Below are 23,109 nucleotides of genomic sequence, written 5' to 3' on the forward strand. Positions count from 1 at the left end.
AGCAAGTGATCATTTGATCGCAATGAATAAGAACTAACACTTCTCCATGTGATTAAACTACAGATGTAGGATGGCAAAAGACCAAGCATGGCCTTATAGATAAAAGTATGCCAGTGCCCTGATCTCCTGTTGGACAACGATGGCCATCCCACTCTGAAATATAATTCACAATGATGGGTCAAGTTTTTACAATTCGTAATAAATCTCAGAGACGCATGATAAACAATGTCAATCTTATACAGACATTGTGCTGAAGCGGTCCTATACCCCAGGTCTCCATAATCTAAGACAGATAAAAATGTTGCAGGGACTAGCTGCTTTTTTGCTTTAAAAGAAAAACAAAATTTATTTCGAAAGAAAAAGGACAGTTTAAGTTTGAGTTTCTTCACAAGGTTGTCTATATGAGGCTTAAAAGTGAGAGCATCATCAAGCCAGATACCAAGGTACTTATAAGAATGAACCACCTCTATGACACTTCCAGTCAAAGTGAACACAGGAGGAGGAGCTTGAGAAACCTTCTTAGTATTTCTAAACAGCATCAGTTTGGTCTTATCAGCCATTGAGAACCAGTTTAAGCTGCATAAGCGTACGTTGAACCTCATCAAAAGCTTTCTGCAAAGACTCAACCACTTTAGCTGGGGACGATCCAAAACAATAAATAATTGTGTCATCAGCATAGAAATGCATATTAGCATCCGACACATTGTGGCCTAGTTCATTTATATACATAATAAACAAGAGAGGTCCTAATATTGAGCCTTGTGGCACCCCCTTGTGGACCTTCACTAATGCAGAACATAGACCATCACATTTAATGCACTGAGTCCTGTCATTTAGATAATTCATGAACCAGGAAACTACACAATCAGACAATCCCAGACAAAGAAGCCTTTGCTTTAAAACAGCATGGTCCACTGTGTCAAAAGCTTTCGACAGATCAAGAAAAAGTGATGCACAGAATTGCTTTCTATCAAGAGCGACAAGTATGTCATTAATTACTTTTGTAACAGCAGTGATGGTACTGTGCTTTTTCCTGAAGCCTGACTGCAGTTTAGAAAGGAGTTCATTTGAGTATAAAAACTCTTTTATTTGGTCTGAAACAAGGGATTCTAAAATTTTTGACAAAAACACACGAATTAGATATAGGCCGATAGTTAGTTAAAACTGCTGGATCACCTCCTTTAAACAAGGGAGTAACAAAAGCTGACTTCCAAACTGATGGTATTTCATTGTTTTGAATTGACAGATTAAAAAGAATTGTAAGGGGCTCTGCAACAAAATCAGCCGCCTTTTTCAAAAAGTAAGGCTCTATTAAATCTGGTCCAGATGGTTTTCTGTGATCTAACGCTTTAAGAGCTCCATGCACCTGCAGCACAGTAAAAGAAACAAAATTAAAAGGCTCTCCAGAAAATACTGAGGAGTATGTGCATGGAGTGACAGCGACTACTCCTGTCGACTCGGACAGAGAACCAACTGATACAAAATGCTCATTAAAGCAATTTAAGACATCAACTCTGTCGTAGACTGGGAGAGAGTTTTTTAAGACAAATTTTGGGAGGGCTTCATTACTTTTATTCACAGAAAGAGACTTGATGACTTTCCAAAATTTCTGTGGATTATTGAGGTTTTCACTTGTGAAATAATAATAATATTCTGATTTAGCCTTTTTGATAAGAGAGGTACATTTATTTCTTAGTTGTCTGAAAATGGACAGGTCAGTGGCAGAATCACCATTTCTAGCTTTAGCCCATGCCACATTTTGCTGATGGATAATGTCTGACAACTCTGGAGAAAACCAAGGGTTTTCCCGTCCCTTCACTCTGTGCTTTATTTGTTTATTTACAATTTTCTCAAAATTCTCCTTAAAAAGTGTCCAGGCAAGCTCAACGTCAGGCAACAGGCCTAGCTGTCCCCAGTTAATCAAAGATAGATCATGATGATAGGCTTGTTCATTAAAATTTTTCAAATTCCTCTTTCTAATAATTTGCGATTTTACATTTGGGTATTTTACTGCCTCTCGAAGTAGCAATAACACAATGATCACTCAGATCATTACAAAAGACACCCATGGATAAAAATTTATGTGGGACATTTGTTAGAATCAAATCGATTAAAGTAGATTTATCTGGATTTTTGAGAATTAGGCCTTGTAGGTACATTTACCAACTGGCTAAGACTGACAGAATCACAGAAAGATTTAAATTCATCAGAAACAACATTTAGCCAGTCCCAATTCAAGTCCCCGGCCAGTAAAAGTTCCCTATAGTTTAATCTGGACAAAAGAAGCTATTTATCATCAGATCGTGTAAATAAGTGGAAAAATGAATAGAAATGATGATTCTGTCAGAAGAAATATGAAGTAAACATGAGTAAATATATCCAAATATCTGCATGTACATGCAGCTTTGGACTATAATCCCTTATTGACACTGTTCAGTGAATCAATGTGAACACAAATAAACCACTGCTGACATGACTGAATATGAATGAGTGGTAAATTTCGTGCTGTGAAAGTGAAACAACAATAATCTGGGATCGCTGATGATCCTTGAACGCAAAGGGGTGTTAAGAGTTGTATTTTAAGAAAGATTAATAACTTTTGTATCAAATGTATCTATTGCTCATTATTAATTTGAATGCATTAACTAAGGTTAACTAATGGGATCATAATGTAAAATGTTACCTATTGGTCTTTATAATTCTTTTGCACTTTAATCTGTGGGATTTTTTTTGTTTCGTACAATTTTATACATTTTTTCTGTATTGCTTTATTGTATTTAAATGTTCAGTTCAAAAGCATAAACTGGAAAAGAGAAAATGACTTAAACCTTTTAACAAAAAATGAAATGTGTGGAAGTTTTAAACTGCTTAATGTTGATGCTTTGTTCTAGGTGGGAGACAGAGAGGACTCAAACTTGTACATCAGCATGAAGCTAAAAGCAGCTGCTGAGGTAAAACCACATCCAGCACAATGATTCAGCTACTTTAGTGTGTAGATGTCTGTGCTTAATTATAATACTTAATTCATGCACAAAAAGTTCCCAGTCATTTATTTTAAAATTTACATTGACACACATCTCTTTAAACAGAGTATTCAATCCAGAAAGTGGAAAAACAGGGTAGAGAACTGCTTTTAATGTGTGGTGGACAAGGAGAGTCCCCCTCACAATGTAGAATTATTTAAGTGCTTAGAACAGCAGAAAAGCGCTATATAAATGTAATGAATTATTATTATTATTATTAATATGAAAATCTTACCAACATTATAAATGCAATTTGTGACATGACCCCTTCGAAGATGGCCACTTAGTTCGATAGCTCCACGCCAGTTCCCTTTCTTTTCAAATTTTCCTCCTTTTATCTTGATTCTTACTCGAAGTATACTGTCCCAACAAAAACAAGCAATGTCTGAGACTAAAGAAACGCCGGAATTTCCTCTATTCACGTCCTCTCGGCCTTCCAGAAACATAAAGAAAAAGCACGCTGAGACGGTGGGGAGACCTCGTCAGATCAGGCCGAAGTCATGCTGACTGAAATGCGTTCTCTGGGAACCAGTTTGGGCAATATTGACGGCAGGTTAAGTGCGATTGACAACATTTTGTATGATATTTCTACTTCAGTTACCTCGATACAGGAAGCCCTTTCTAATTTGTGGCTAAATGCAGAATCTCCGCGGCCAAAGATTGCATGCTGTCTCACGACAACAGAATTGTGTTTGTGGACAAAGAATTGGCATTACTTAGAGCCAAAGTAGACGACCAGGAGAACACAGGAAGACGTAAAAACCTGAGAATCGAAGGTTCTGAGTCCGTCGTACAATTTCTCACTAAGATTCTGCCGAAATGGCTGGACCTTACACCTGACTCACATTTCGAGATCGAGAGAGCCCATAGGTCTCTCGGCCCCATCCCAGGAGCAGATCGCCCCCCAGCGAAGTGTTCTGGTCCGCTTCCTACGGTACATGGATAAGGAGTCAAAACTACAGGCAACGTGGGAAAAATGCAACATCATCTATGACGGGAATCAACTGCACTTTTTCCAGGTCATATCTGTGGATGTGCTGAAGAAACGCAGAGAGTTCGACGATGTCTGGAAAATACTCTTCATCTGTGATTTGTTCAGAGGCTTCGCCTATCCTGCTAAGCTTCGTTGTCTCCATGGAACTGAGATGCACGTCTTTTCCTCTCCAGCAGCTGTCTCCGAATTTCTAAAAACTTTGGAAGATAACTAACGATTGAGAGATGAAATGGGTATACGTAGGCTATACCAAAATAAATGCTGCCGATTCTATATACTGGAGTCTTTTACGTTGTTGATGTTTGAGAAAATTCCGAGGTAGATTTATTTGAAACTTGATGTGTGGACATTACTTCATTTTGACTCCCTTTTTTTTATTTTATTTTATAGAAACTGCTGTATTTTTTTCTTCCCTTTTTGTATCCATGGACTAGTAGTTAGGTGCCCTAACCTTGGGTGTAACTCTGTATTACCACTTGGTTTTGGGTATCTTAATTCTATGCTCTGTGCCAGTCGGGTGCAGCGACCTAAGTTTGTTTGTTTTTCTAGGTGTGTCTCGTCATTTGGGGACGAGGCTGAGGGAGATGGGGAGGGGGGTCGGTTTTTGCTGGAGATTTCAACTGTGTCAGTGATCAAAAAATGGATAAATCTTTTCTGGAAACATCTACTCACCCTAGATCCTCCTTTGTCATTAGAGAACTTTGCAATGAGGTCGGCATTTTCGATGTTTGGAGGGAACTTAATGATGACAGCAAAGAATATACTTTTTATTCTAACTCACATGGCTCTTATTCTAGAATTGATTATATCTTGATTCCTACTCACTGCCTTCAAGCTATATCTTCCTGCCAAATTGGTTCAGTCATTTTGTCGGACCATGCCCTAGTTCATTTAGATATGACTAAGCAAGCACAGGACCACCAGGATCTGGAGATTCAACTCTTCTACGTTGACTGACTCATCATTTTGTGAGTCAGTACGGGAAGGGTTTAAGAATTATTGGACAGATAATAAAAATTCACCTGTATTGACTGCAACCCTCTGGGATGCTGCTAAAGCCACAATTCGGGGACATATTCTATCTAATACTCCTGCACGCAAGAAAGCCTGGTCAAATAAAAGACAAGTTTGAAAGAGAAGTAAAAAGATTGGAGTGTTTGCATAGCACAGTCCCTAACCAAACAAATTGGACCCAACTATGTCGAGCCAGAGCTGAACAGAATTAGGAACACACAAACAACATCAAGAAGCTTCTCTTTTTTTTTCAGCTCGGTCACAAATAATCTTGACTCGATTAATAATCTATTTAGAATTTTATATGAAATATTATATAAATCTCAAATTACTGCTGAGCAGTCTATCACTGAAATTTTCCCCTTACAGCTGTCTCTGAGGATGACAGGATATTTTTGGACTCTTCTTTGTCACCAGAAGAAGTTTTTAGTGTAATTCAATCTCTGTGCGCTCCAGTAAATCTCCAGGTCCTGATGGTTTCGCTTGTGAATTTTATGAAGTATTTTGGCCATATCTCCCATATTTTAATACCCACCCTTCAAAAACCAGAGTAGTGGAGAACAGCATCAATCTGTTTAATTGAATGTGACTGTGCCTCCTATCGACCAAGAAGTCTTCTGAACACAGACTGCAAAATACTGGCCTAAGTACTAGCTCGCAGGCTAGAAACTGTGCTACCGCGTTATTAAACCAGACCAGGCGGGATTCACGTTTGGCACAGATAGCATACAATGTACACTGTACAGTATTTTGAAAATAATTTTTAGCAGCATCATATGACCCCTTTAAAAAAAACTCAAATGTATTTCAACAAGCTTTATTTTTTTCAAACAATCTTTTGGCATAGAGAGATTAGAACTTATCTTAAAATTCCAGCCAGTCTTTCCTTGTTGTCCCCTATTGCTTTCAACCCTGACTTTCCTGTTTCTTTGCATAATATAGGTCTTTAACTTAAAATCTGGTTTAACTTGGGGATCTCAAAATTGTCTTGCTTTTTCTAATACACTAAAATCATTTTTTTTTTTTTTTTTTTTTTTTTTTTATAAATATCTTCAATTGTGTCATTTTATAAAACTTTGTCTGATAATGGCAATTTGAGATTTGAACTTAATGACATTGAACAAATTGTGACTAACAGTTTTTCCAAGGGGTTAATTTCTGTTGTATATGATGCTTTGTCTAACACATGTACTTCATCTTTAGAGAACTTGAAGAGTGTTTGGGAAAAGGATTTAGGCCATGGAATTGATCATGCAGACTGGTCTGCTGTATGTAACAATTTGTATTTTAAGTGTACATCATTGGGGGTTCACAAACTTAATTATACATTAATAAACAGAATTTGTCTCACACCATTACGTCTAATTAAAGAAAATTTACGAAAACTCTTCTGGTCTCTGTTTTAATTGTAGAAAACTAAAAGGAACATTTCTTCATTGCTTTTGATATTGTAATCAAATCATTCTTTTTTGGACTACAATACAAACATTTCTACAAGAGCACCTTAAGCTGCAATTCCTCTATCTGCATTACTCCCTGTTGAGAAACTCACTTATGACACACATCAAAGGTCTAGTGACTTTTGGAAGATTTGTACACCTCTTTGGCATTATGTTAATAACCTCCCCTGATTCCATATTCTACTGGGTATAATTACTTTCCTGCCTGTTATGACTGAAATGTATTTTTTTTATATATATACATTTCTTTCTTCCCCCTTTTCCCCTATTGTATGTTTGAGAATGTATCTGTATGTTTCTGGACATTGGAGTAACCGACGAATAGGGGAAAAAAAAAAAAATGCAATTTGTCCTCAAGGAACATTACAAAATAATAGTAAAAATGCATCTTATGAGCCCTTTAATGACTATTACTGCCTTGATTTTTAGATCGGGATCAGTGCTGTACATGTGAAGCTTCCACGGACTGCAACTGAAAATGAGGTAGGACAGCTTCACTTGAAGGAGTCATTAACTGTTAATCCATGTTTTACGTTTGCTATTACCAGCTGTTTCAGATTTTGCGATTTATAATTAACTGTTTCACATTCTGAAGTTATGCACCGTGTAATGGAAGTCAATGAGGACTCCAAAATTCATGGGCTCATAGTCCAGCTGCCCCTTGACTCTGTCCACACTATTAATACAGAAAGGATTATCAACAGCGTGGCTCCAGAGAAAGATGTGGATGGGTACAGAAAATAATTCACTCTTGAGCAACATGCAATTAAACTGTGTTATTCTGATTTAACATTACTTTCAACAGTTTTTTTTTTTTTTGGGCTCCATTTGATAATGAAACCTGTTTAAATAATTAAAGAAAGTCTGTTTCTTTGCCTGCTTCAGATTGACAAGTATAAATGCAGGGAAACTGGCACGTGGTGATCTTGGAGACTGTTTTATCCCATGTACTCCTAATGGATGTATGGAGCTCATCAAACAAACAGGTGAGACAAACACCTCAAGATTTCAGTCAGGGTAGGACTGTCAATTGATAAAAAAAAAAAAAAAAAATTATTATGTATGCAAAACTCATTTATTTGCTGAGATGTGTGAAATGTTCATGAGTGGATCTTTTGTGTGTATTTCTGGATTGTGTTGTGCATTTATGGATCTGTTGCTTGTGTGTGTGTGGGAAGTTATTATACTGTTTTTACTCAATATGTGTCATCAACTAACGTAAGTTCGGTTGCACTTTAGTTTGGGGACCAACTTAACTACAACTTTTGCCTCAAACTCCTCGTTTGCTGCTTATTAATAATTAGTAAGGTAGTTGTTAAGTTTGGGTATGGGGTAGAATTAAGGGATCTAAAATATGGTCATGCAGAATAAGGCATTAATATGTTAATGCTTATAAGTAACTAGTTAATAGTGAGAATTGGTCCCTAAAGTCTTACCAAATTCTTTTATAATCTATTATCATTCCAAACTTCTATTTTTTTCTTCTTCTGTGGAACACAAAAGGATTGTTACAGCTGTTTTTGTCCAGTGAAAGTAAATGGAGTTTTAACCATTTCAAGATCCAAAAATGGTGTAAAGGTAGCATAAAACTACTACATACAGCCGAGGGGAGCCGTAAGGGCCCTCTAGACTCTCAGAGAGGGCCTAAAAAACAATGTTTTAAATTTATTAAATAAATTCTTTAAAATTATAAACTTTTAATTAATAAAAAGTCAGAACTTATATTTTTTTATTGAATTGATCATTTGAAAATCATCTAATTAAAATAAATACCATTTCTGTGGAAATAAACTCTTCAAATCCGCCTATTCAGTGAATGGGTTAAATGAATGACACCAAATTTCTCCATATTTTAATGTTTCTGCCTATCATTTGGACCACTCTGTGATTGGTGGTCCAGCTATGAAATTACAGAAGGCCAAGCAATAGTAAATCAATGGGAGTGTAATTTCATGTAACAGAAAAACTGACAAATCATATCTTTCCTCTTAATGGGTCGGCCTTGTTATCACTAACTTTATGACAATTTCTGCCCGCTGTGGGGATCTCTCGGAAAAAATATATATACGCTGAAACTAACAAGCTATTATTGACGCCACAATGAAAGCCGCAAATAGCATAAGTAAGGACATTTACTGGGCTGCTATGCAAAAAAAAAATATTATTTTGTAATGCTTAATATGCTAATATTTAATAACAGCGCTTGTTTGTCATGAAGTGTCTGTTGTTAATTTGTTTTGATGTGAGTGCTGTCATGATGTATTGACTTATATTAAACAATACAATTGTTGGTTTTGTGCACAGACCAATTGTGTGATGATGCATTTGTAATAAGGATTTTTATTTGACTTAAATTTAGCTATGCTTTGTTTGGTTGATATCAGTCACTCTTGCTGCAGTTTTCTAGTTGCATTTCTGAAAGAGAAGCGCAGCACTGTGTTACGTCTAGAGCAGCTCACGGGACACACACGGGACGTGTCGCATTTAGTTTAAGGTGGCAGTCCAAAACCTTTGATCTATTCTCCAAACAGTCAAAAGTTCACTTCAGGAATGAGCAAGTGGTGTCAAAGAGTTTGAAGTTCAGTGATTAAAAAAAACTGAAAAAGCATAATGTTGTATGAAGCATGGGCCTTACTTGTTCTAATAATTTAGAACAAATACAATGGAATTTTATTGGAAAACTATGTGAGTGGCACTCTCTGAAATGTCAGGAGTTTGAACTGCACCCAGAGTCACTGGTGTGCCTACACTGCTTAATTTAAGCCAGTTCCTGTTCCGGAAAATTTGATCAGTACGGTATTTGTTTTAAAGGATTCGGCATTAACAAGTGCATTAACTATCAATAATCCTGACAGTGAGCGCGTGCATACAAGACTAAGCAAGCATGGGTTTATGTAGATGTATTTGGAGGTTATGTATTGGTCCTCAACATATTTTTGACCAAGTTCTTAAGTTCAAAATCGCTCTCATTGATTGCTTACTGCTTAACCCACTCTCCCCAAACATTCTGCTGCTCACAAAGCAATAGACTAGTGTTTTCACGTTACATCATCAATCTGGATGTCTTTGTGACGGCACCAAGGCTCGAATTGAGGGGGGATGCGGGGGGATGGTATTAAAAAAAAATGACAAAAACCACCATCCCCCCTTACCATCCCCTTTAGATTAATAATGTGTATTATGTAAAACTTATCATTGGGGTGTAACAATTCACTCGTTTTCTCGATGCATGGATTACAAACCATGACGATGCATATGCATCGATCTTGAAACATGGATTTTGAATCTTGAATCGTCGATTTCAGACAGTAATAGATTTAAAACTCTAAGAATCGAATGAATCGCGATTTCTATAGCGATTCAGTGCTTTCAAAATATATACAAATTACTATAAGCACGAATGAAAGGAGACCTTGAACTAGTGATGGGAGAAACAGAGGTTTTCGAAGCATTGAATCAATTGAACCAATTGCTTCGAAAAATTATTTGATGTTTGAAGCACTTGGAACAGCACATGCTGGCGACAACTGCTGGTGAAAACGTTGTAAAAGCATCAAGAACTCAACCCAAACTTACAAAACAAATGGAAATGTTTTTTAGAAATGTAGTAAAAAAAATTAAATAAAAAAAATAAACACTTAAATTCTATTAAATATTAGTGCTTGTGTTATGTGTTTGAAGTATAATCAAACACTTAACACACAATGAACTAGACATGTGCCGATATTCGGTAATGCAATATATCACGGTAATGAATATGCACGATATTGTGATCGTGGACACTTCTAAATACCGAGAATAATTATATATTACAAATTATTCAGAATTTGGAATGCATTTTAAGAATACTTTTCCCATCAACTGGTCAAAATGCACAACACGGCTGTATGCTGCTTTAAAAAGCATGTGAGCTCTGATGTAAACAAGCACAAATTCCTTGACACGTCTGTGTGTGTGTGGTGGATCTTGATGCCTTGACCCCAGCCTCAGTCCATTCCTTGTGAAGTTCACTCAAATTCTTGAATCAGTTTTGCTTGACAATCCTCATAAGGCTGCGGTTCTCTCGGTTGGTTGTGCATCTTTTTCTTCCACACTTTTTCCTTCCACTCAACTTTCTGTTAACATGCTTGGATACAGCACTCTGTGAACAGCCAGCTTCTTTGGCAATGAATGTTTGTGGCTTACCCTCCTTGTGAAGGGTGTCAATGATTGTCTTCTGGACATCTGTCAGATCAGCAGTCTTCCCCATGATTGTGTAGCCTAGTGAACCAAACTGAGAGACCATTTTGAAGGTTTAGGAAACCTTTGCAGGTGTTTTGAGTTGATTAGCTGATGGCATGTCACCATATTCTAATTTGTTGAGATTGAGTTTGTTGAGAGATTGAATTGGTGGGTTTTTGTTAAATGTGAGCAAAAATCATCACAATTAAAAGAACCAAAGACTTAAACTAATTCAGTCTGTGTGCATTGAATTTATTTAATACACGAGATTCACAATTTAAGTTGAATTACTGAAATGAACTTTTCCACAACATTCTAATTTGAGATGCACCTGTATACGACATGGCAGCGGCAACAACAATACTACAACGAGAATAAAAGGTACGCCACCTTTCTTTGCATGAACATCTGGGCGGTGTTATGCAAATCTTCCCACATAGTGACGTAGAGATGTGGGGGCGTGTTAGAATGAGCCGTTTCGGGGGGCGTGGACGAGTCAACTTTTATAAAGAATATCTCTTTAGATTTGAGACTTTAGTCTTTGCAACTTTACAGATCTTTTTTATTCAATTGAATCAGCAATTTTGAATGAATCGTTTGATTTGAATGATTCAATAAATCATTTATTAAAACATGGAATGGCTGCCACCTACTTGCATTTTTATTGTCAACATTATTTATCCATGACAAGCCTAAGCCAGACAAGTTGCCAGCACCAGTACAAAAACACATTTAGCAAAATATTGATCAAAATTCCACCAGAAGGAAAAAGCTTATAAATTAAATAAAAACCTTTTTAAAAATTACACAAATTTGTAATCATTGTGTAAAATTAGCTACAGGAAACAACCCAAATCCAAGCCCCACCCCGCCAAAAAGACACTGACCACACCATCCCCTCGAAATATTTTTACAATTCGACCACTGGACCGCACTGAACGTAAACAATGCCATTGAACCGAATTTAACTTGTGTATGGGCTTAGCGAAAAAAGTAGTCATCGGTCCATGATCTATCTACCACCTATTACAGGGCTTGACAATATGGACTGCCTCATTGCCCGGGGCCAACATGAAAGATCCTTGGGACAGTTGACGAATTTGTCATGCCACTGCTGTATCACAAAAGTTTATAATTTTCACCTGTTTCTAAGCCTTGCTAATTTGATAATTCAAGTGATTTTAAAGCATTCAAGCAAGACGTGAAAGACTATATATATATATATATATATCTGTGTGGAAATATTAGGAAGTGGGTAAACGGCTGTTAATGGAGTCCAGAGACACTGAAGGCAGATGCAAAGAGGAAAAAATGCTGTAGCAGGCAGAGCAGGATCACTGTTCACAATGCACAAAATATTGAAATAAAATTTGAAATATTGAATTGGGGGTGAGGTTTTATATGAATGGATCTCTGATGGGTACGGCCTGTTTTCAGAAAAGTTTACATGGCATTTTCTTTTCATCTTGCCTCTCTATAATGCATTTTAAAGCAGTTGTTGATAAGCATAGCAGTAACAAAGGAAACACTACCGTTGCTGTTCCATAAGTGCCGCTTGCTTGAATCATTCAGTTCCGTCTGCTGTTTGTCTTTAAACAGCTTCGTTTTATTTGCAACTTTGTTCTATTTATTCAGTTGCAACATTTCTTCCTGGATGAAGGACCATCACCTTCAACTGAACCTTGCCAAGACAGAACTGATTGTGGTTCCATCAAACCCATCGTTTCATCACAGTTTCATCATCCAGTTAGGCTCATCAACCATAACTCCTTCAAAAACAGCCAGAAACCTTAGAGTTATGATTGATGATCAGCTAACTTTCTCAGACCACATTGCTAAAACTGCCCGGTCCTGCAGATTTGCTTTATTCAACATCAAGAAGATCAGGACTTTTCTTTGCGGAACATGCTTCACAACTCCTTGTTCAAGCTCTTGTTCTGTCCAGGCTGGACTATTGCAATGCTCTCTTGGCAGGTCTTCCAGCCAGTTCTATCAAACCTTTAAAATTAATCCAGAATGCCGCTGCACGATTAATTTTTACTGAGCCAAAAATAATGCATGTCACACTCTGTTTATCAATATGCACTGGCTACCAATAGCTGCTTGTGTAAAATTCAAGGCAGTAATGTTTGCCTACAAAACCACCACTGGCTCTGCACCACTTTACCTAAATTCATTACTTCAGACTTATGCGCCCTCTAGAAGCTTGCATTCTGCAAGTGAACATCGCTTGATTGAGACTTTTAAATTAAATGTTCCCTTCCTAGTGGAATGATCTGCACAACTTAATCTGAGCAGCTGAGTCGTTAGCCATCTTCACGAATTGGCTAATAACACGTCTCTTCCATCTTTATTTGACTCTCTAACTCTAGCAGTCTCTATTCTAATTCTATTCTTAAAAATAAAACACTAGCTTTTCTAGTCTTTTTATATTCTATTTGTTTTCTTTTTATTTACTATACAATTAACAAAAGCAAAAAAATACCTCTAACACTAGCTTGCTCTATTCTTTTTCTGTTCTATCTATTTTCTTTTTATTATATAATTGAAAAAACCTTTACTACGTGTACTGTGTTAAGCTAACTGAGACTTGTTATAGCACTTGTATATTATTCCATTGTCCTCATTTTTAAGTCGCTTTGGATAAAAGCGTCTGCTTAATGACTAAATGTAAATGTAAATTGTGGTATTGCTTGTAATTTGTTCATTTGTTCTTATTTACTGATTGTTAAATTGCCTTTAATAATGTTTGAAATTTATATTTGTTAGGCTAGATGTTTTTACTGTGGTAATGAAATGAGATTTGTAAAATGTATTTATTTAAGTTTATTTATTAGAATAAAAGATAACATGGGTCAAAAATAATGATAACGGCATCTATTTTATTTTCTTGTGGGAGGACCAGTGAAAATATTTGTAGGGAAAGTAGTAGAAAAAAAATGCCTTTGCGTTAAGCCCTGTATCAACTTTAGGTTTGTCAAAATAGCACACCCTTTCCTACTTACTAAGTCCTTCTCTAAATGATTTAGCAGCTTCCACACATTTTTTCTTTTGGTTTAGACATTATAAATTGTTGTTAATTTACATATTGAATTGTATATTGAGCATTTTCATCGAAACTTCTCTTTCTGTGGCTTTAATAAAGTCTGTATGCTTCATTTATAGAGCTATAATATAGATCACTCTTTCCGTTTGCTCCGTTTTTTAAACACTAAACTTCAAACTTATCTATGCCTCATTGTTCATTCATGAAGTAAACTTGTGTCCATCTGGTGATTAAATAAACCGTTTTAGACCCGTTTTTTAAACACTAAACTTCAAACTGGAGTGCGTGTGAAAACTTGTGTCCATCTGGTGATTAAATAAACCATGTTATTTTGATTAGATAATCATTAAGTGTTCAAGTATAGAAGCAGTTAAAGTGTGAGAGGTATACATTGTGCTGGTATAATTGTTTGTGATGCTACGGCCTTTGTGTATATATTAAAAGATGTGCATCTTTAAGCATGACAGTGGTAATACTTTAAAATAAGAGTCTATTTGTAACCTTAAGATTAATGAAAGCTGTGTAAGTATTGTTTCCTGTTAGAGTGTGGTAATTTCAACATTTACCATTACTATTATTATTGTTACTTTTATTATTATTACTACTACTACTTGTATGATTCAGCACGGTTTTTTTTTATTGTATTTTTTTTTTATATATAAAGCACTATTTTAGTTTTTGTTCAGTATCCATTTTAAAAACTATCGGTTAATTAATAGGTATCGGCCAGTGTGGACCAACCTTGCTATCGGTATCAGCAAAATCCACTGTCGGTAGACCTCTAATTTAAATTGACCAGAACTTTTATATGTTTGGTTGTCTGTATTTTATTTCGATAATAGACAGCCATTCAAACTTGGCATCACAGTCTGTTTGTGTCTGTGTCTTTGTCTTTGCGTCTGTGTGTGTGAGGCGCTTGCGCTATCGAACTGCTGAATGCATCATTTTTGGTTATACAGATAAGAGTAAGACCTAATTCAAAACTGTGAGAGGTCGTTCAAGACACATTTCAAACTTTACTCTCGCACACACTTCTCACATATACTACTTTAATGTCTCTCAAACACTATCAAAGCTTTCACACACACTATCAAACTTTTGATAGTGTGCGAGAGTAAAGTTTGAAATGTCTTACGCCTCTCATATGAAAACGCAGTGTTTACTTTTATTTTTGCAAACTCAATAAAAGAACATTCATGCTTTTGTAAAATAAAGCAAACAAACCGAATGTGCGTTCTGTTATCTCTGTTCTCTTTCCTTTCCGTGAACTTGTTTGCGGAGTGCCGCACCTCACATCTGTTTTAAATCTGTTAAGTCAGATATATTTAGCATATTTATTCCTTTCATATATAAATGATTGTATTTTATTTTTAGGAAAATACATTTTCTTATTTTTTTAATGTAACTTACAAATACATTTTCTTTAAATCATCCTGACAACCCATTTTGGACCCAGGGTTTGAAAACATGTGCCCAAGCCTGTAGTTAGGTCCATGCAAAAACTTATGAACAATGCTTTTATTGTTGTGGCATCACAATTTAGTGAAATCACTGTGCTTCTCGTCCAGTGTGTGACCACCTTAATGCTGGATTAGGAATTGTCAAAGATGACTTTTAGAAGAAGACACCATAAACTAGGCTGGTAGTTTGTTTTTCCCCCGATGAGGGTAGAGGCAGAGGGCCTAGGTTCAAGAGTCACAGTTTCCCTACGGAGTCGGACATACATCTCCCTGTTCTTTGAAGAGATACTATCACTTTGAATGGTCAGCTCGTGTATACAAATCCAAAACAAATGTAAGAACCAGTCAATAACATTCAAAGATTTGTATGGATTAAAGTTACACTACCCTTATTGTCTTTTTGCAACTTGAAACTGTTACACCCCATTTACTTTATAATTGTTTCAGCTGTTTTTGTCCAGGCATTAAAACATCTTGTTTTGTGTTCCAAAATTACATATCGGGTATTATCAAATATTTTATTTAATTTTTTTTTTTTTTTTTGGTGGGAACCATTGGTCTACCTTAAATTAATTATAACAGTTATTTATATTATCTATTTCAGATGGTGATTATTCATGATTTGTATTTGCACAATGTCTTGTGTTTAGGTGTGTCACTGGCAGGAAAAAGGGCTGTGGTAATTGGCCGCAGTAAGATTGTTGGTGCACCAATGCATGACCTTCTCCTTTGGAATCATGCAACTGTACTGACCTGTCATTCAAAGACTGCAGACTTGGCCTCTGAGGTACAGAGTTTTCAAGCATTGTTTACACAAATTTTCTGCAAAATATGTAAACTTGAAAGGAAAATAATTTTTTTAGTTAATCAAAAATCACAAATTCAATATGTAAACACACTGTCCACATTTAAGGATACTTAATATGAAAATTATTAAATAACATTAACTGTCAGATAGTTGTTGTTTGTGACTATAACTTATTATTTTTATTCTCTACAAAAAATTACAAAGCCTAAACTGTAAGGCTTAGAGACATGAAACTTGTGAGATGAGATGGTGAGATGGTGCTACTGATGCTTGCTACTCAGTGGCTGATAGGTGCTACAAAAAAAATTGTTGTGGACTGTACTGTATTAGTGTCGGTTTACTCTGAGCAGAATCAATATTTTAACACTTCTGTTCCTGCGTTCCTCTGTCTTATTGCCATTCCGAAACTGATTTGAGAAGAAGAAATACCAGTTAATAACGTTATTTTTTACAAACAAATTTCTTTGCCTATAATAGGCTAATAATAATAATAATAATAATAATAATAATAATGAAGTACAAGTGTTTTCTTTACTCAAAAATAAAAATAAAATCTGGTATCTTAACCTGCTGTGCTTAGTCATGGCCAATACAGCATCATCTTTTCTAGATTTTGGCCAAATGTAGGCTACTAAAAAAAAAGTCTATTAACACTACAAAGACATTAAAGTATTTTTAATATTAAAAATGTTAGCTGCATTGTTAAAAAATGCTACTTGTAGCCTATAAGATTGTGTTTTGAGAGTAAAAAAAAAAAAAAAAAAAGTTGCGTAGACTAGGCTCACGTCACGTCTGCAATGTCGCAAAAATATGTTGTGTCTGTGTGTGTGTGAGGCACCGGCACGATATGCAACCAAGATATTAGCCAAAAGTTTTGCAAAATAAACTGTAAAATAAATAAAACTGTAAAGCTTTTGTAAAATAAAAAAATATAAAAATACTTTCTGCTGTCTAGGCAAGGCAAGTTTTATATAGCACATTTCGTATACAATGGTAATTCAAATGGTAATTCAAAGTAAAATAATCATGAAGAAACATAATAAAAAAAACAAAAAAAACAAGCAATTTTAAAACATTTAAAATGATTTAAAAATGTACTTATTTAAAATGAGTTTAAAACAGTTAAAATAGAAAATGATTTTTAGTTTTCTTTAGTCTAGTTTTCCTTTCTGAGAACTTTGGATTGCGTCAATGAACCGAAACTCAGCACATTTTTTTTCTTTTGTTTTGTTAATTTGTCAATGATTTAAGTGAAATATATTTAGCGTATATATGCCTATATGTTCCTTTTTATGTAAGCCTATCATTTTATTCTGTTTTCTCCATTCACAGAAGCACTGCAGGTGCGTATGATCTGTTGAATCCATCTTACACTATCCTCGGATAAACTCTATCACCGGTGCATTACCACTGCGACTTACCTATGATGAGTTCACAGCTGAGCACAGGCGGGCATTTCACTCGCTGGATGCGTCAGCTCATTTGCAGGCCATAGCCTACTACTTGAATTCCTGATTGGTTGACAGCAAATTTTAAAATATTAAATGGAACGATAAAATAACGTTGTTAACCAGTTATTGGCCATTTCAAATTTTTGATTCTGTTCAGAACTATAAAATTTGATTTAGTTTCTGTTCCTGTCAAAATTTTGTTTGTTTTCGTTTTCATTCCTTGAACTGGTTCAGAGCCCTGATTTGTGTTGTAGGTGGGAAAGGCAGACATTTTGGTGACTGGGATTGGTAAACCAGAGATGGTTCGCGGAGAGTGGCTGAAGGATGGTGCTATTGTCATTGACTGTGGTATCAACACCATCGCAGGTATGTAGGTTTTCCAGTAGGAGTATGCCATGTTTTCAACTTAATTTACAAAGATTGTTATTTTTAAAAACATTTTATGTTAATACTGCAAAATGCATGTGGAGAACGAATACAGGGCTTTTGGTATGGTATACACAATGATATGAAGGATTAAATAGCATACACAAGAAAAATATATATATATATTTTTTTTTACAAATGAACATAAGATTATATGAAAGATATTGCACAACTTGAAAGTTGATTTAAAATCTTAAGAGGGCATTTTCTCAAAAACATACACCTTTAAAATATCTTACATATCTTGACATCTGTTTAAAATAGTAACATGATTCATTTAATGCGTAGAACTATACATATGGCTATACGTATCCTCTACATGACACACCAGGTCAAGCAGCAGGCTTCCAACCTAAGACCAGAAACATAATTTATGCAAGCACAGATTGAACTTAATCTCATGTCTGTCTGATGGAAAAAAACTCAATATTCAAGGGGCCAATAGAGTAACATCTAGATGTCTCTGACGTTACACCAGACAATTTGTTATTCAGGCAAGTTGCTGTGAACATGCGGACTAAACACAATGTGCTTAAAGGGTTACCCCACCCCAAAATGACAATTTTGGCATCGTCAGAATAGTCCATCTGCCATCAGTTATTCAACTGTAACGTTATGAATCGACAAGAATACTTTTTGTACACGAAGACTTTATGAAGATAAAAGATTTATTTTTGTAATTGATCTCCTCTGTGTTTCTCCAAATCAGCGTTGCGCCATATTGACAAATCTGAGCTGTACGCAGGCGGTGTACGCTCTTCTGTATCAGCTGCACCACAAGGATACGTTTTTTATGTGTATTTATGCTTTGGTTTGAAAGAAAACAGTGCATTAGCACAGCGCAGCTGACACAGAATAGCGTACGCCGCCTGCATACTGCTCAGATTTGCCCAAATGGCGCTACGCTGATTTGGAGAGACACAGAGGAGATGAATTGTTGAATAAAGTTGTTATTTTTGTTTTTAAATTTTATCTCAGACAGCAGCAGGCCAAGTGGGAAGAGAATTGTTGGAGACGTTCACTATGACTCTGCTAAAGATAAGGCTGCATTTATTACACCTGTACCTGGAGGAGTCGGTCCAATGACTGTAGCCATGCTCATGCAGGTACATTATTCCTGTTTCTAATGGAAGTGACACTTGTTATTGTTGTTTTGGTTTTGTTTATTGTAATTATTACTCTTTATACTTGATTATTTTTTTCCCTTTAATTTACATTTTACTCTGTACCTAGCATGTCTAAGCCAGCACATATATCTATATTTACTAAACTAAATTCTGATGAAGGCCAGAGGAAAGTGACTTACCCTAAAATGTATCAGCATTTGACATTAAAGAAAATGTGTGGAAAAGCCTTGATAAATGGATTATGATATGCATTTATTATGAAAATAATATTTTTGTTTTGTTTTATTAATACAGTACATGCATAAAGTACAGGAAACTAGCCCTAAACCTAAAGATGTATTTCTACTTCTAAAATACCATTAAAATGCATGGAAAGATGACAAAATCAAAAAATATTACGTAAATACTTATTCACATCATGTGTTTCAAAAATAAGTATAGACCATTCACCACACATTCTAAGATTGTAGTGTTGAAGATGGACTCCAAGCTTACCTGGCATTGAGTGTACAAGTTCTGTTCCTGGAGGATGACCTCTTTAAGTGCTGCTCAGCATTTCTCTTCAGATTCACCCACAGGTCCTCAATAGGGATGAGGACAAGTGACAAACAGGGATGTGTATTTAGGGTCGTTGACTTGCTTAAGAAACCAAAGGTGTGATGAGAAGATAAACTTTTGCTTTCAAGATTTTGCAGCACATCTGTGAATGATGCCATTGCAATGTCCCCCACAACTTCAGCACTCATACATTTTCATATGGATAGAGTATGGTTTCCTCATCAATATGGCCCTTGGCAAAGGAAAAACAGCTTCCTGATTTATTTATTTTATTTTTTCATTATTTTATTTATTTTTTCCTTCCATAATGTCTTCCTGCGTGGACCGTAACAAAACAACAAAGGTCTGCCCAGAGCTATTGATACTTATGCTTCATTTCTTCTGTGCTCATTTTTGTAACATGGTATAAGCCATGTAAATCCTTTTATGGCGTATATTTAGAAAAATAATATATTGCTGTTTATTACAACATTGTGTCATTTTAAAACCCTAAATATATAGGTTTAAAAGGGAGTATACTAATTTATGCTGTGTAGTGTGTACTATACGTATATATACAGTCAGGTCCGGAAGTATTCAGACACTGACAGAATTTTTGTGCTTTTGCCTTTAATACACCACTACAATGGATTTGAAATAAGACAAAAGAAAAATGTGATTGAAGTGCAGACTTTTAGATTTATTTTGAGGATCCACAAAAATATGACATTTACCATTTAGGAGTTACAGCCATTTTATAAAAACTGTCTCCATTTTCAGGAGTTCAATAGTATTTGGACAGTTGACTAAGAAGGGGTTACTTGACCAGGTGCTGTCCATTCCCTTGCTACTTCAAGACAAATTAGGCAGATAAAAGATGATTGAATGATTGAAGTTGATATTAGGTATCAAATTGGCATTTGAAAGCTGTTTGACTGGTGCTACCAATATGAAGTCCAAGGAGAATCCCTGGTAAAGAAAAACCCCTTCATAATATCAACAGAAATCAAGAATACCCTGGAGGAGGTAGGCAGATCATATTCAAAATCTACAATCAAGAGACGCCTTCATGAATGTAAATACAGAGGGTTAAAACAAGGTGCAAAGCACTGGTAACATTCAAGAACAGGGAAGCAAAATTACTCTTTGCCAGAAAACGTCTAAAAAAGCCTCCCATGTTCTGGAATAAGATTCTTTGGACTGATGAAACCAAGATTAACTTTTACCAAACTGATGGGAAGAGGAAAGTATGAAGAAAGAAAGGTATGCTCATGCTGTGCTCACAATCCAAAGCACACCACATCAAGTGTCAAACATGGTGGAGCGGTGTTATGACATGGGCATATATGGCTGCCAATGGAACGGGCTCACTGGAGTTTATAGATGTAACCGCTGACAGAAGTAGCCAGATGAATTCTGAGGTCTTTAAGCCTACATGTATACTCTCTCTGCTCACATTCAGCCAAATGCTACAAAACTTATAGGACGCAGCTTCACAGTGCAGATGGATAATGAACTGGAATATTCTTCAATGGCCAAGTCAGTCACCTGATCTCAATCCAATAGAGCATGATTTTCAGTTACTGAAGACAAGACTGAAGGTCTGAAAGACCCACAAACAAGCAGCAACTCAAGGTGGCTGCAGTGAAGACCTGGCAAAGCATCTCCAGGGAGGAAACTCAGAATTTGGTGATGTCCATGGGCTCCAGACTACAGGCAGTCATTGACTGCAAAGGATTTTCATCCAAGTATTGAAATTGTGCTTATATTTACAATAGTCACTTTGTCAAAATGCTATTGAGCCCCTGAAAATGTAAGTACTTTGCTTAAAATGGCTGTAACTCCTAAATGTTAAATGTAATTTTTGTGGAACCTCTTAAAATAAACCTAAAAGTCTGCAATCACATCTTGATTGTTTTATTTCAAATCCATTGTAGTGGTGTATAAAGGCAAAAGCACAAAAACTCAGTGTCAGAATACTTCCGGAATGCAGTATATAAAACTATTGGCAGATACTTAGTGGTCCAAAAATTGGACTGGCAAAGCAAAAGCAATGTGTTCAATTCCTGGAAGGTGCTATCACCTGAACCATTCATTATTAAATTGAGTTTTCAGGAGATTTTACACTTGATAATCTGAAATATTTTAAATGAGCAATTCCTAGGCAATTCAATGTTTGCTTTTCATTTCTCAGAACACAGTTCTGAGTGCCAAGCATTTCCTTCAAGCACAAGAACCTGGGAAGTGGAATATAAATTACACCAAACTCAACCTGCAACGGCCTGTTCCAAGGTTAGATGCATTTTTTTTCTTTTTTAGCTATGTAAACGACGAAAACGTGTGATGACATCTGATGATAGTCACCATGCACTGTCAAGCCTCAAAAAAACTAAAATAAGCATTCTAAAACCATATAATAGCTCCTCCGACAAATCAGTTGCATGACCTCAGAAGACTCAGAGTACATAAGTTGTATGCACTACTTTCTGATTATTTTTGGCATGGATTTCAGTTGTGAACAATTCCTTGAAGTAAACAGCTGTTTCAATAGTATAATTTAAGTTTTTGCCATTGTAATAGCTTGTTTGTTCATTTTTCATTATACAGTGATGTCACTATCTCTCGCTCCTGTGTACCTAAACCCATTGAATGCCTTGCTAAGGAAGTTGGTCTTTTCTCGGATGAGGTTGAGCTCTATGGCAGGACCAAAGCCAAAGTCCAACTGAAAACAATTGATCGACTGCAGGCTCAACCTGATGGCAAATATGTGGTTGTTACTGGGTATTTTTTTTCCCCTCCTTGTATCTCTTTTTCTCCCTCCATCAAGTGTTCTTTTTCGTATAGATAAAAATAAAAATTAACACCTTGTAAGCTATTGATACTTGTGCTAAGAAGTAAAATTTTGTTTAATGTAGAATCACTCCGACTCCTCTGGGTGAAGGAAAGAGTACAACTACAATAGGGTTGGTTCAAGCACTTGGGGCTCATCTGAAACTTAATGCGTTTGCATGTGTTCGCCAACCATCACAAGGTCCAACTTTTGGCATCAAAGGTAAGTAATGCTGATAAGACAACAGTAATACCATACATGATTGGTTACCTCTAAAGTGATGTTTTATCAAACAATGTGAAAAATGGTTAGGTATATCAAGTTTTGTTTACTAAACTTTTGCAAAGGAAGTACAATTGTGATCTTTTTTTTTCTCTTTTTTTGTTTGTTTACTAATATTTTAAATTAAGTTACTACCTTATCTCTTATCTATAGGTGGTGCTGCTGGTGGGGGCTACTCACAAGTTATTCCCATGGAAGAGGTATTCTTTTTTCATCAGATTTTTGTTTGATTAATAAAGCTGTATAAAAACATGTATTTAGTGATTGTCTTCTCTTCTCAGTTCAATCTCCATCTGACTGGTGACATTCATGCCATCACAGCAGCCAATAACCTGGTAGCTGCTGCAATTGATGCTCGTATGTTCCATGAAGCCACCCAGTCTGATAAGGTATTGTCTGTCTTTATTCATTTATTGGATCACTGATATCG

The 23,109-nt window shown here is 35.9% G+C and overlaps 1 protein-coding gene across 1 annotated transcript in view; it reads left to right on the plus strand.

Moving 5' to 3' along the window:
* Positions 1-23,109, plus strand: part of mthfd1b (methylenetetrahydrofolate dehydrogenase (NADP+ dependent) 1b) — a 50,172-nt gene that overhangs the window by 14,084 nt on the left and 12,979 nt on the right. Inside the window, 12 exon segments of the mRNA XM_042742836.1 lie at positions 2,892-2,951; positions 6,921-6,974; positions 7,086-7,222; positions 7,377-7,477; positions 15,869-16,005; positions 17,732-17,843; positions 18,882-19,009; positions 21,762-21,859; positions 22,175-22,348; positions 22,483-22,619; positions 22,833-22,879; positions 22,961-23,068. Coding sequence (XP_042598770.1) covers positions 2,892-2,951; positions 6,921-6,974; positions 7,086-7,222; positions 7,377-7,477; positions 15,869-16,005; positions 17,732-17,843; positions 18,882-19,009; positions 21,762-21,859; positions 22,175-22,348; positions 22,483-22,619; positions 22,833-22,879; positions 22,961-23,068 — 1,293 coding nt within the window.

This window comes from Cyprinus carpio, chromosome B17 (assembly GCF_018340385.1).
Source record: "Cyprinus carpio isolate SPL01 chromosome B17, ASM1834038v1, whole genome shotgun sequence".
In the NCBI taxonomy this organism is placed as follows: Eukaryota; Metazoa; Chordata; class Actinopteri; order Cypriniformes; family Cyprinidae; genus Cyprinus; species Cyprinus carpio.